We start from the raw sequence: 13959 nt of genomic DNA, 5'->3' as shown, positions 1-13959 counted from the left end.
AAGTGGGTCATGTAAAAACACAAGCAGAGGGAACTCTTTTACTTGTGGTTCATTGGTATTATTGTTACATTGTTTGGATACTAACATATATTAAGTTATGGATCCAGATAAGCTTGGCAAGAGTTGAAGCGCCAAATGCACCATTGTGACATAATAATCCACTTAGTCTGGGTGACTTGACCCAATCCAAATGAATTTACCAGGTATTATTTACTCATTGGTAATAATAATGTAGTGTATATGTGTGATGCATACACTTACAAATGTACACTTTGTTAGGAGTGTGTCATCGTACAACGATAGTAATCCTTGACGTTCCAAGCGAACATCAAAGTGCTAGTTCCTCTACCGTTATCGACGTTAACACATGTAATAATCAATTGTGAAGGATTGTAAAGGTGTGTATTTTATATCCTGTAATGACAGTTGATGTGTAACTCTACTCAACATGGTGTGGCAGGAAATCATTCTACAAAGATGAGGTCGTTTGTTGGGGATCCTTTGAAGATAGGCCATGTAATTCTAAACGAGGAGTGTCCACAAGAGATAGTACATCTTTAATATGTTACAGAAGGTCAAAGAGGGAGACATGACCTTTAATGTTAAAGGTGTCAATACAAGCAGAGCGTGTGATTGTATTGTAGTGAGGTTGCCCATTATAGGAGGTTCTGTTTATGGCTACCCCGATGACTTTCTCCCGCCATGGAATCTCTGCACATGTGAGTGATGAGATGATTCTCCCTTCATTAAGACCTTATATGCTATTGTGTATATGTTGCGTGTATGTCATTCTTACATTTTTTTGGCATGTCATTCTGATGTCACGTAGATGGAGAGGAGCATGTATTGCTTTAGATTTGTGAGACCATCTTAGACAACAATGGCTCTATTATTGTCATCGGTACTGTGTATCAAGTGGCAACAATTATAGCACAGATCGAGCACTCTGGCTTCTCCTTAGACACCCTGGTGAAATGTGCAATGTACAATGCAGATTGCTACAAAAAATCATCTCATACTCTTGTTCACATACATACCCTCGTTGCTGCTACCTTCACTAGCATATTTGGACAAAACCATACACAACCTTTCTCACCTGATTATATCATTGATCCTTGCAACATGATGCAATGAGGCAGACGCCCACCAGATGGGATAGCATGGCAAGATATGGAGTTAACATTTTTGTGTACATTTTTTGGTGGTATTAAGAGAGATATTTTCTTTGTAGGTGGATCTCAGTGTGGATATGACTTTTGGGATAGCTTGTTGAATCATTATGTAAAAAGGATGTGTGATAGTAGAGCTTTATGCTGGATGTGGACATTGTGCTATGGTAGTACAAACATTAGGCATGAAAATTGTTTGTATTGATCCTGAAGAGGATGTAGTGGAGGGTGTCTTGATGAAGATTTCATTGTAGTAGTGCAGTAAACATATTTATTTGTAAATATTCAAGTAACTAGGTTTAGCAATTATTTATGATTATATCATGATATTTTTTCATATTAAAAAAGAGAGAAAGAGGGCGAGAGCAATGCATGTTGGGGTTTTGCAAGAAGATATCATTCACATTTGCAACGATGTTAATGTACAACATGTCGTATAAAGTAACAAAGAATTGACATTTTCTGTATTGTGCGGATGTATAAGGTAGTGAAGAGTTTGTAGACTCAAGGATCTGTATGCAAAACATGAGTTAAGTGTGCTCTGTTGAGAAATCAGAAGGAAATATAGAGAGAGTGAGCAAAGAGAAGGACAAAGAGAGAGAGAGAGAGAGAGAGAGAGAGAGAGAGAGAGAGAGAGAGCAAAGGGAAGGACATAAAGACAAAAAGGGTGAGATAGAGAGAGAGCAAAGAGAAGGGTAGAGAGTGATAGGGAAAGGATAGAGAGAGAGTGAGTAAAGAGAATGATAGAGATAGTGAGAAAGGGAGACGATAGAGAGAGCTACAAAAGACAGAGAAGGATAAAGAGAGTGGGCAAAGAGAAGGATAGAGAGAGAGAGAGAGAGAGAGAGAGAGAGAGAGAGAGAGAGAGAGAGAGGATAGAGAGAGTGAGTTAAGAGAAGGAAAGAGAGAGTGAGATAGGGAGGATGCAAAGAGTGAGAAAAGAGAAGGATAGAGAGAGTGAGAGGGGGATACTAGAGATAGTTAGCAAAGAGAAAGAAGGATAGAGAGAGTTAGCAAGGAAGGATAGAGAGAGTGAGCAAAGAGAGAGAGAGAGAGAGAGAGAGAGAGAGAGAGAGAGAGAGAGAGCCAAGAGAAGGATAGAGAGAGTGAGAGGGGGAGAATAGAGAGAGTGAGAGGGGGAGAATAGAGAGAGTTATCAAAGAGAGAGAAATATAGAGAGAGTTAGCGAGGGAGGAAAGAGAGAGTGAGTAAAGAGAGGGATAGAGGGAGTGAGCAAAGGGATGGATAGAGAGAGAGGAGGAGGAAATAGAGAGCGAGAGAGAGAAGGAGGATAAGAGGTAAGAGAAGGATAGAGAGAGAAAGAGAGAGAAGGAGGATAAGAAGTGAGAGGTAAGAGAAGGATAGAGAGAGAAAGAGAGAGAAAAAGGATAAGAGGTGAGAGGTAAGAAGGATAGAGAGAATTAGCGAGGGAGGATAGAGAGAGTGAGTAAAGAGAAAGATAGAGTGAGCAAAGACATGGATAGAGAGAGAGAGAGAGGAGGAAATAGAGAGTGAGAGAGAGAAGGAGAATAAGAGGTAAGAGAAGGAGAGAGAGAGAGAGAGAGAGAGAGAGAGAGAGAGAGAGAGGGATGGTAGATAGAGAGAGTGAACAAAGAGACAAATATAGAGAGAGAAGAGCAACAAAAAGACTTAGATGTTGGTTGGAGTGAGGAGAGGAGAGGAGAGGAGAGGAGAGGAAAGATGGTAATAGATAGAGAGAGAAAGGAAGGAGCAAGGTTTGTGGTGGAGGGGGCTGGGTTGGGCTAGGCAGTGGTAGGCGGAGATGGTTAGAGAGAGATTATTCAAGTAGAGAGAGAGGGAAGCCAAGAAAAGCTCCCTCGATGACCATTCCCTTATTTTCAAAGCATAAGTATGATTGGACATAAACTCTATTGTTTCCTTTATGGAATAATGATTCCTAAAGAAAGAGAAAAGTTGTGTAGTACTACTTGATGGTTTTTGTGGTAAAGTCGAGGTTGGTGCATTAGAAGTATCTACATATAAATATTACAAGAAAATCTTAGCAAAAATCATAAAAAAAGATACAAATGACCTTTTTATGTCATGATCACCTAAAAGATTGAATTGATTTAAAGAAACCAATGATATGTTTTTGACTCTTGTCCACGATCATTGCTTTACCTGGCCATTCCACTTTCTTAGGCTCATCACCATCTCCTTTGCTAGCGGCTTTCACATGGAGCTTTGACTTCATATGCTATACCATGCATTGTCTCAAAGAACCTGTCCTTGGAAATAATGTTAACCACTTATCATCCAATGAGCATCTTATGAACACCTTTGACAAGGTAGTGTAGTCTCCAATAGTTTCAAAAACTAGTTGAAATGCTAAATCATTCTCATTTCCAAAAGAAGAAACCTCAAGCATTGCTTCATCTTCTTTCTGTTTGTTTTGTGCCTTTATCCATTCCAATGATGATTCGGCCCCAAGGATGTCATGCCTTTGATTCCCTTTTTGGTACAAGCTAATCGCTTGCAAATAAGACAAGGACTTGATATGCGAGTGTGCAAAGTTGTATAAAGTATCATGGCCTCCTTGTCCATAAGAGAACTCACACTCCTCACACCAAATTTGAAACAGAGCTTTCCCTTCCTTGTATTTTGACATAAGCTCAAACCTTTCATGTCGGTCCATGGATTGTAGCTTTTCCTTAGAACGTTTGATATCCCCCTCTATGGTGTAGCAAGAAGACTCTTAAGTCTATTTTTTGGAACACCTTGGATGACACTCAAGTCATCTATTGCATGACATATTTCATGCTCCTTGCATGTGAAACCACTGGCTCCCACTTCAACACCTGGCTCCATCTCATTGCTACCACCCTCTGAATTTACTCTTTGACACTTGCATGGTGATTCATTTTCATCTCTCAATTGAATAGTAACTTATGCAACATCAACCATCCATCTCTCTTCTTGCTTTTCTCCTACAGGAAGCATTCTAGATCCTCCCAAAAAGATAAAATCATTTGAGATGAGATTTTCAAGAACAATCTCTTCTGCTAGATCTTTATGAGTTCCTCTCGCTTTGAGAAAAATAAATCCCAACACACTGCTTTGTTTATGGAAAGCTAAGAGGATGTACTACACAATTGTATAAACCTTTTTGGTTCAGTCTAGCTCCTATACCTCTCTATTTTAACTTTTATAAAAAAAGTCAACCAGTCAAGTTGACCTAGGTGGGGTTATTGGAATCAGGATTCTATAGCTTTAATTGAAGCTTTCAAAAAGAGACCATTTGAGCTATGTGATTGTTTTTGGTTGAATAAAACCATAACATGCCTCTATTTTGACTTTTTGCCTAGTCACTTATGCACAGTTTGACCTAGTTTGGGGTATTATATTCAAGTAATCTATGGCTTCTTAGAGAGCTTGAAGTAAGAAAAATTCACCTACATAAACCACTTAAATCTAGTTTGAACTATTTTGGAGTGAATCAAAGATTTGTGTGCGTAGTCAACAAACTATGCTGGTTTGATGAATCGAACAAATTCCGATTTGGGAGGGTTGATAGCTTGTTAGAAATCTCTAAGATAATACTATTCAAGTCCATAAATCATTTATGCACAGCCCGCAAGTTTATTTAAGTACGGTTTCGGTTTTTAGAGAAAATTGTCAAAGTATCCAAAAATTGCAAACATTTTGTCCAATGGCATGTGCTTCCCACATCGAAATGACCTCATAGACATCAATTCCAAGAGAATGAGCAAGAGATAAACACAATTGATAAGAATAAAGCAAGACATTCAATCTTGATTAGTTAATGAGCCTTATATAGCCTTGCTGAATTTCTTCACCAAAAGGCAAAGCTCCGATACATTGTAATATGTGGAAGCTTACAGACGACTATACTTCGATAATCTTGTCTATAACCTTCCACATATTACAATGTATTGGAGATTCACAAAAAGGCAAAGCGCCAATACAATGTATTATTTGGAAGCTTACAAACAAAAAGGCAAAGCGCCAATACAATGTATTATTTGGAAGCTTACAAACAAGATTATACTTTGATAATGGATATCCAACACGTTGGTGCTTGAAGATACCACAATGTAATGAAGATAAGAGTGTAAGATACAGAGAGGGAGAGAATAGACAAGTACATAGGATACGAGTGTAAGATACAGAGAGGGAGAGAATAGACAAGTACATAGGATAGGGTACCAAATACCCTATGAAGTGTCCTCACCACGTTTATTAGAATGATGAGAATAGACTCTATCTTGGAGACCTTCCTTGGCTAGAAACTATAGCCTGAAGATGCCATGTTCTTGACCTTCAAGTTTATCTTGTGTTAGCCTTCCCTTTGGTTACATGTCCTAGACCTTCAAGTTCACCTTATATTAGCTTTCGCTTTGGCTATGTCCTGGACTTGGAGTGCTTTAGAAGCTTTTGAAGTATGAGATGATTTATGCTGAAAACTAGAAACACCTTATGTAGCCCCCATATAAGCTAGTCAGCCTCTTCTAGGTGTGTTTGCATGTTGTCAGAACAAGTTTACCCAATATTTATTTTCCCAATAGATGTTGTCCAATCTAGATTGGTTGTGCATATGGTTTTTCCATAAATGTGCTTCTCTCTTGGCCTTAAAGTTTCCAAGTGTGGAAAGATTGCCTCAAGAGCTGGCTGACTAAGAGTATGTCCCTTAGAACTTACTAAGAGTATGTCCCTTAGAACTTACTTGACTAAGACCTAAGCCCCTACAGCAGGAGGCTAGCTATGACTATGGCCTTAGCCCCTACAGAAGTTAGAGGACCTTTATAGGCCCATAAGGGGGCCCATGGGCTACCTCACAACAAGCCCAAGTGTAGGGTAGCAAACCAAGTATAGGCCCATGCACTTCATGATGCAACTATATGCTTATTCTGGTGCCCTTACATGTGGCTAAAAACCTAACCATGTGAGGGATACCTCTACATCATTCCAGAGGGTGACTCGCAGTATAGATTGGCATTGCTCCATGTGTAGGACATTGCACACCTGCCGGACATCTAATTGGATAAAGGTCATACCTATGATTTATGGGAGGCCATGAAAGGGTAACCTATTCACATTGGTGCCAAACTTTTGCGAGTAACTAGTTTGATAGCGTATGAGTGGGGATGGTGCCATCCATGAAGAGTGGAATCCACCAGTGATGTTACACCTAAGCAAAAGTTTTGGTCGTCAATGCGGAGGCTCCAATGATGGATGAGGCTGTTTCGGTGATTAAGGTGATGCTGGCAGGCCATAATATTTTTGGTGTTCTATTGGATGGAGGATCTAGAGTGAATATTTATGTTAGACGCAATGTGTCGAAAGCTTGGTCTGAAGACCTTGAGGGGTTCTATGTAAACTCTCTATATCACGTGGGTTCAAGGCCTAATTTAAAAACCCCTTATCTATAAATTTTACATGAATAAAACACACCCTTTTTCTATTCAATCTGTAAATACCCCCTTTAAATGGTACCCTTTTGTATGTAAAAAATGTGTAAAAAAGGGGTTTAAAAAACCCCTTCTGTTGAACCCACGTGCTACACTTACATACTTATGAGTGACCCCACAAGTTGAAGACATGGGAGCCCGTACCATTTGCAGTTAAGTAGGCCGATTAGCGTAGAGTGCAACCTTTGGGGCTGATTTGGGAATTAAGTATGAAGGTTTTCGGATTCTTATTTCAAGTGATGCGATAGTGGTGGTGGTGCTATGGATGGAATTCTAAGTGAGGGATGCACATGACACTAATTTTGACGAGAGCTATAACTTGACCAAAAGAACTCTATCACAACATCAACCAAATCGAAATTGTGAAAGGGTACTACCTTCTAAAAACCTCACAAGTAAAAGCATAATTTAGCAAGTCCCAAATTTGAAACATACAATGCTTCAAACAAAAAGTGCAAGCTCGACGTGGGTGTGGAAGTGAGGAAAAATCTACCCAAAAGAGAGTTTCAACATCTAGGCGGGTCTAACTCAAGTTTTACAAACACAATAAAGGTTGAGGCAGACCAATAAGTTTATCACAAAAGATACTATCCAAAAGCATAGATTCATGGTTTTTTTTAAAAGAAAAAGATGAGCTCGAAAACTATGATAGGAAAACAAAAGACTGTTGTTTTGCCCCAGTTTGCGCACAAGCCATCAGGGTGACCCTTCCTACTATGGAGATTGGGATAAGTTGTGGGAGCTATAGGCTCGAGGGTTTCTACTCAGAGATAGTAGGGTGGGATGATGTAACGAGAAGATTGTGTTCACTACTTAGACAAACCGGGCTTGCGAGTCCAACCACTTTGCCTGTGTGCACCATTCAAATTCACCTTCATTAATAAAATTAATTGGAGACCATAAATACCTTTAGCCTATAATGCTATCCTCCCCCCACATCAACAGCTTATGGCCTACCATAATTCTATCTAAGAGGTGTTTCATGTGGCTAGCTTAAACTTATGTTTGCTTCCAGATACCGGCTCTAGGAGGTGTGTTGTTTCACATGGCTAGCTCCAACGTACGTTGATTTCCACATTTAAATTGGACCTTTATCCAACATTATGCACGCAATTTGATGTGTGTAACTAGCTCACATAACACTCTCTACCTCATCGTACAAGTGGTCATCATATGTAACTAGGCTAATACTACCTAGTTGCATCACCTCTCTCTCTCTCTCTCTCTCTCTCTCTCTCTCTCTCTCTCTCTCTCTCTCTCTCTCTCTCCCCCCTCGCACACACACTCTCTTGGACATGCATACATACAAGCACACAAACACACACACACATGCACAAACATAGATACAGTACATTTGTGATTGCAAACTATATAAGGGCCAAGCCATATGAAGACTTAAGCATCCACATTTTTAGAAGAAACATAAGTTAAAAAAGCATGTTAAATTTCCATGCACACATTAAAAAAAGAGAGAAAAAAAACCTTTTCGGGCTCTAGTTCAAGTGGTTATAACCTTGCTGAATAAAAGGTCCCTAGTTTGAAACCTTGATAGTCTAGCTTAGATTTTAGAAATACTAATACATTGGATCATCAGTACTCTGGAGTTAAGGGCACTTGGACCAGGATAGTTCTGGGATGGGTGAGACCTCTCGTGGTGCTGCACTCTTTTTGGACTCGAGCCCCACACCCGCCCCCCTCAAATTTAATTTTGGTAGAGTAAATTTATAGGGGGCTACCCCTAATGTATACCCTTAAGTGCCTCCTTCCAAAACCCCCCCTCCCTTACACTCATGTGATAGCATATGACATCCATTGTGAATCCCCCTTGAGCAAAAATAGCCTAGCGGGGGTAAATACAAGTCAACAACTACATCATAAGATATCATTTAGACTAATAACAATAATGATATTCATGCCGTAATGCATCATGTTTTCCTTACAAATTTTTTATATTAAAATTCATAAAATTATATTTTCCATTTAATCAAATATCCTTCTTTGAATGGATGTCTTTTCTTACTTCTATGTCGTTCCTCTTGACTCACAAGTAAGTTTGGTTTAGATCGCATCTAAATCGCTTGCACATACAATATTGCATTTAGACTATTGATATTATTGTTGCTTTGAAAACTAATTGTGTGAAATAAACCCATGTCAAGGGATACTAGAGGTTGTTCCCTTGCACTCTTTGGCTCTTATAAGTTCTCAATTACACTACACTCCTAAGGTGACAAAGAACTCATTGATTTTAGGGGTTCACATTGACAAAAGTTACGTTATTAGAAATTTAATGATTACATTCCATGTTATGTTTAAAAGGTTGATTTATTGGTAATTATGTATTATTCATAAAATTCTTAACAATTATGTAATTATTTATTTAGGTTTTTATCATGTGATTTTTCTATATGATCTAATTTTTATTTATAAAGATTTGAGACATAGAGTATGGTTCTTTTCACAACAAAGACTAGTCTTTAACCACTCGAAGCTTCTCTTTGAAATTAAGGTTTCCCTTTTGCCTTGAATTTGACCAAAACATGAATTTGTTATCATCGTGATACATCAAATCATATTGTTAGCTACTATCTTCGTAGAGTCAATAACAAGCTCAATATTGTTCCATAAATTGTGATGGATCTTCTTGCACATCTTCACATAATCCTAACAACCTCAACTGTAGTAGTTTCAACTATAGATTTGGAGGTCGACAGTATGGGGTTTGAGATCATCTAACACATGGCACGTAGGATGGTCATAATCTGTGTAATGGTCCTTAAAAGTAGTAATCCACAATCAATTTATAATCACCATGCTACAATTACAAATCATATTGTTGGTTACTATCTTCAACAAATCATATTGTTAGTTAGTTAATATCTTCAAAAAGTCAATAACAAATTACTCAATACTTCTTTAAATTGTGATGGATCTTCTTGCACATCATCTTCACATAATCACAACAACCTCAAATGTAGTAGTTTCAAGTGTAGATTTTGAGGTCGACATTATGGGGTTTGAGATCATTATACATGGCACGAAGGATGATTAGAATCTATGCAATGGTCCTAGAGAGTAGTAAATCAAAATCAATGTTCTTGAGAGTAGTAATCCACAATCAATGGCAAACATGTGAATGAATTAGCTTGTTAATTGTACTATGATCATTGTGTTTTGTGACACTTTTATTGCTGATAGCATTATTTAATCCTTCACTATTCATGTATAAAGTAATGTACACAAAAATTTCATTATAGTCAAGATGTAAATTTCATTAGAGAAAAAATTTATCACAGTCAAGATGGAAATTTTTAATTGTTTATTTTGACAAGAGGGAGAGGGAGGGGGCTTATAATAACTCACAAGAATGCCATGGATTGTTTTTTCCAAAATTATTGATAATTGGAGATGTGGTGGTACAGCAACAAGCAAGGAAATTTTGCAAGCTCAAACATCAAGTACATGCAATATATAAGTGGTTGCCGGCCACCATAACTCAAGTTGAGAGAATACAGCCTATACAGGAACGGATATGATTAGCAGAACTCTAATTACAATGATAATACAGCACTACATGGAGTATATAATTTAATCAATCTGAGAAGTATTCAAGCACAGGCTGCAATCTCGGTTCCCAGCTTGAACGAGACCTGTAGCGGCGCCTGCTTACCGTCCTGCTGGGAATCCTCCTGGCCTGCATCATCTCAGAATCACTCGAATTTGTATTTGTACATGATTGATATTTCGGATAATTAGCGCCCGTTTTGCTCTGGTAATCAACCATGCCTTCGTGATTATAACCATTATTATTCAGGCCGCCACCCACATTCGCATGATCGCCGACATTAGATTGCGTTGGCTTGGTTATCAATGGCGATTTCATCATTAACGCTCCTAAACAAGATGGCTTTCTGTTAACCCTGGCGTTTAATCCGGTTTGATTGGAATCTAATGCTCCAGATAATCTGCTGCTATCCTGCTTTCGTTTGCCTAATGGCAGCAAATTATGCTCATGATTCAATTGATTTTTCTGATCACCTCCTGCATTCTGATCATAAGGCAGCTTCCCGTCCGCACTCCTGCTCCTTTGCAAAGCTGACAATGGTGGTGGCCTTCTTTCTTGAACACTGAGAAGCTTCAAAGCTTCACTGCTCTGGGGCTCCAAGGGGGGATTCGTTATGATATTCACAACAGGCTTCATAGCGTTTAGGGTTTCATGATTGCCCACCGATTTTAGGGTTTCATGATTGCCCAGAGATTTTAGGGTTTCACGATTGCCCGCAGCCTTTAGGGTTTCAGAATTGCCATTACCTTTTAGGGTTTCATGGTTGACCTTGTTTGCAGGAGTCTTCTGCTTCACAGTCTGCTCAGATTTGATTAGGGTTCCATTCTGCAGATTCACTGACTTGTGTTTCACATGATGAGTTTTTGGGGCTTTACTGTCCACAGCTGCAGATGTCATGTTTGCAGAATGATTAAGAGCTGATTGCAGACGGCTGCATGTATTAATCTCCACATGCATATGATGGAATGCGTCTTTTTGATCCATAGCATTACGGAAGACAGCAGCTGAGCGGCTCTTCATAAACACAGACTGTGTCTTGACGGCTGCATGGCGCATTGCCTTGCGCTGATAATGGGCACCGTAATCATGGCTGATTACTGAATGATAATCATTCTCATCATCAGAGAAAACCTTAACCCTGCTCCTAGCTGCGTCTGAGCAAGCTCTTAAATGATCGTTTCGGGAAGAACGGTTAGGTCTGAGCATGAGCTGGGCTTGGAACTCTTTAGCAGTCAAGCCCTGGCGCTTGAGAAGGGCATGCAGATCTTGCGTGGAGATGGCCTGGCGCAGCATTCTGCAGTAGACGGTGTGAAAGGGCACCAGGAAGTAGGTCTCCCCACGCGTCAACACCATCTCGGGGGGGATGACGGACAAGTGTGAATTGGGCGTCTTGAAAACGTCAGGCCTTGTCACCCACTGCCTTGCATGGAGAAGCATGATCTCTTGGGCGCTCACAGGCCTGTAAAACTCCTCCAGGTAGCCCCCTGCATGCCTTATCCTCACAGATCCCCCTTCATTCTCTCTTGAAACAGACCCCCCCATAGCTCCGATCAACCACTGATGAAAGCCCTCCCCCCCCCCTGATTATCTCAGCGCATCAAGAGATTAACCACGTGATTACTGTAGCCTCTACTTAAGATAAATGCTTAACCTTACTGCCTTTGAATGGCTCATAATACAACGCAAAGCAGCCATAATTAGCATCTCTAATTCTCACATGTTGAGCCTGCTCTTGAGCTTGAAGACATGGTTATCAAACTCCATCATCTTCATGCTAATCAACTGCCTTCCCATCCCCCCCAATTCCATGAATAAGTTGCTAATTAGCAGCCTTTGAGATGAATTATGTTGGATTTGAAGGCATGATTGAAATCTCATGGCCAGCTCCCATGCTATATTATTTGCTGGATCAAATTGCCTGGATTCTAAATTGATTAGTCTACACATAATGAGATCACACTAATAAGCTTTGTGTTAAGCATGGATTAAAAGAGAAGGCGGATGATTAATTAAGTATCTAAAAAAGAAGATCCTTTGATCCAGCTAATTCCAACCCCATGCTAAAGTTTGATAATCTAAACAGACATTATAATCAAGTGCAGAGAGGGGCAAACTAGGTAGTCATTAAGAAGGTCAAGCTACATCCATCAATATTAACGCTACATTATGAAATAAAATATCTGCTGTCTCAACCTAGCTTACATGTGGTTTTATTGCCTTCTCATTAATATTTTGATTCATCCTCTTCCTAAGCGCTAACGACAATCTCTATTGTATCTATAAATGAAAGCCCTAGGAGGCTTATACATCATATCAATCAGAAATATCAATCGGAAAGGGTTGGGGTTATCAAAAACATTAATCCGACAAGCGGTGAGCCGGCCAACACATTTGGGCACCCCTAGACCTCGAGATGGTGGAGGTGACAATAATGTGACGCAAATGCGCCTATGGCACAACGAAGAATCGGCAACTTTTGTGTGTGTGTGTGTGTGTGTGTGTGTGTGTGTGTGTGAGAGAGAGAGAGAGAGAGAGAGAGAGAGAGAGAGAGAGAGAATGAATCAAGTTCTTTTGGCAACTTGTGTGACTGTGTGTGTGAGAGAGAGAGAGTAGAGAGAGAGAGTGACGTGTGTGTGTGAGAGAGAGAGAGAGAGAGAGAGAGAGAGAGTTAGAGCGGCGTGTGTGTGTGTGAGAGAGAGAGAGAGAGAGAGAGAGAGAGACGTGTGTGTGTGTGAGAGAGAGAGAGGGAGAGATTAGAGATGTGTGTGAGAGAGAGAGAGAGAGAGAGTGTGATTTTCTTAATTCAAAAGGTGACAAATCCTTAACCTTCATAAACTAGTGGTCATCACTATCGCCTCCATAGAGCTCAACGCTTCTTGTCTATGGCATTGTTTAAAAATTGCCAACCTTTTCCCTCTTGGCACTATCCATGACTTAGGGTATACCACACAAGATTCTTAGTAGCTTGGCCATTGGCACACATCTCTTCACCATTATACGCACACATCTCTCCACCATTATACGAGGTTAGGAGGACCTTTCTTTAATTAGCACTAGCTTGGTAAGAGGACATAAAATTGTCTTAGGACATAATTATGTCTTGTCAAATGAGCAAATTCATAGAATTTTATTGATACTTTGAAGACATATTTTGCATGCATCTCTTTTAAATAATGATCATTTACATATCAATAAAATTCATAGAATTTTATTGATACTTTGAAGACATATTTTGCATGCATCTCTTTTAAATAATGATCATTTACATACCAAATAAAACTTATAAAATTCTCTCAAGCATAGCATATGATGCCCATTTCAATGCCAAATTAAACTTGCAAGTCCATTCCAAAGACATATAAAAAGGATGATGTGACCATGATGTATGTTTTTTTAATCTCCTTGACCATAATTTCTCCATGATTTCTTGGTCATGTAGATTGAGCATAGTCAAGGAAATTTTTGAGGAAATTGTTTTTTGATGGCAATGAAAACCGTAAATGATACCTATTTTGAGACCTTAGTCACCAAACTCTACTGATTATGGAGTAAAATCTCAGTAAAATGTTTTTTGATACAATGAAAACTTTCATATCTATGTTGACTCCTCCATGCACAAACTCTATTGAATATAGTGTAACCATGATATTATTTTTTTTCCCATGCCAATAAATTTATCATAATGTTAGGATGATGTGGATTAAGCAAGGATAATGAACTTATCAAATAAGTTCTTTTGTGAAAGAAATAATTATTTTTCCAAATCTTCAAAAGG

General features: G+C 39.2%; 1 protein-coding gene across 1 annotated transcript; it reads right to left on the bottom strand.

The window, feature by feature from the left end:
* Positions 1-10017: 10017 nt before the first annotated feature.
* Positions 10018-12434, bottom strand: LOC147626903 (uncharacterized). Its single transcript, XM_086816110.1, has one exon. It carries the CDS (start codon positions 11724-11726, stop codon positions 10212-10214), a length of 1515 nt encoding a protein of 504 aa, XP_086672236.1. The 5' UTR covers positions 11727-12434; the 3' UTR covers positions 10018-10211.
* Positions 12435-13959: the final 1525 nt, after the last annotated feature.

The sequence above is a fragment of the Cibotium barometz genome, chromosome 21, assembly GCF_041138505.1.
Source record: "Cibotium barometz isolate CiBa-2024 chromosome 21, ASM4113850v1, whole genome shotgun sequence".
In the NCBI taxonomy this organism is placed as follows: Eukaryota; Viridiplantae; Streptophyta; class Polypodiopsida; order Cyatheales; family Cibotiaceae; genus Cibotium; species Cibotium barometz.
Note: the sequence above shows the minus strand (reverse complement) of the source record. Positions and strands in the feature narration are given on the sequence as shown.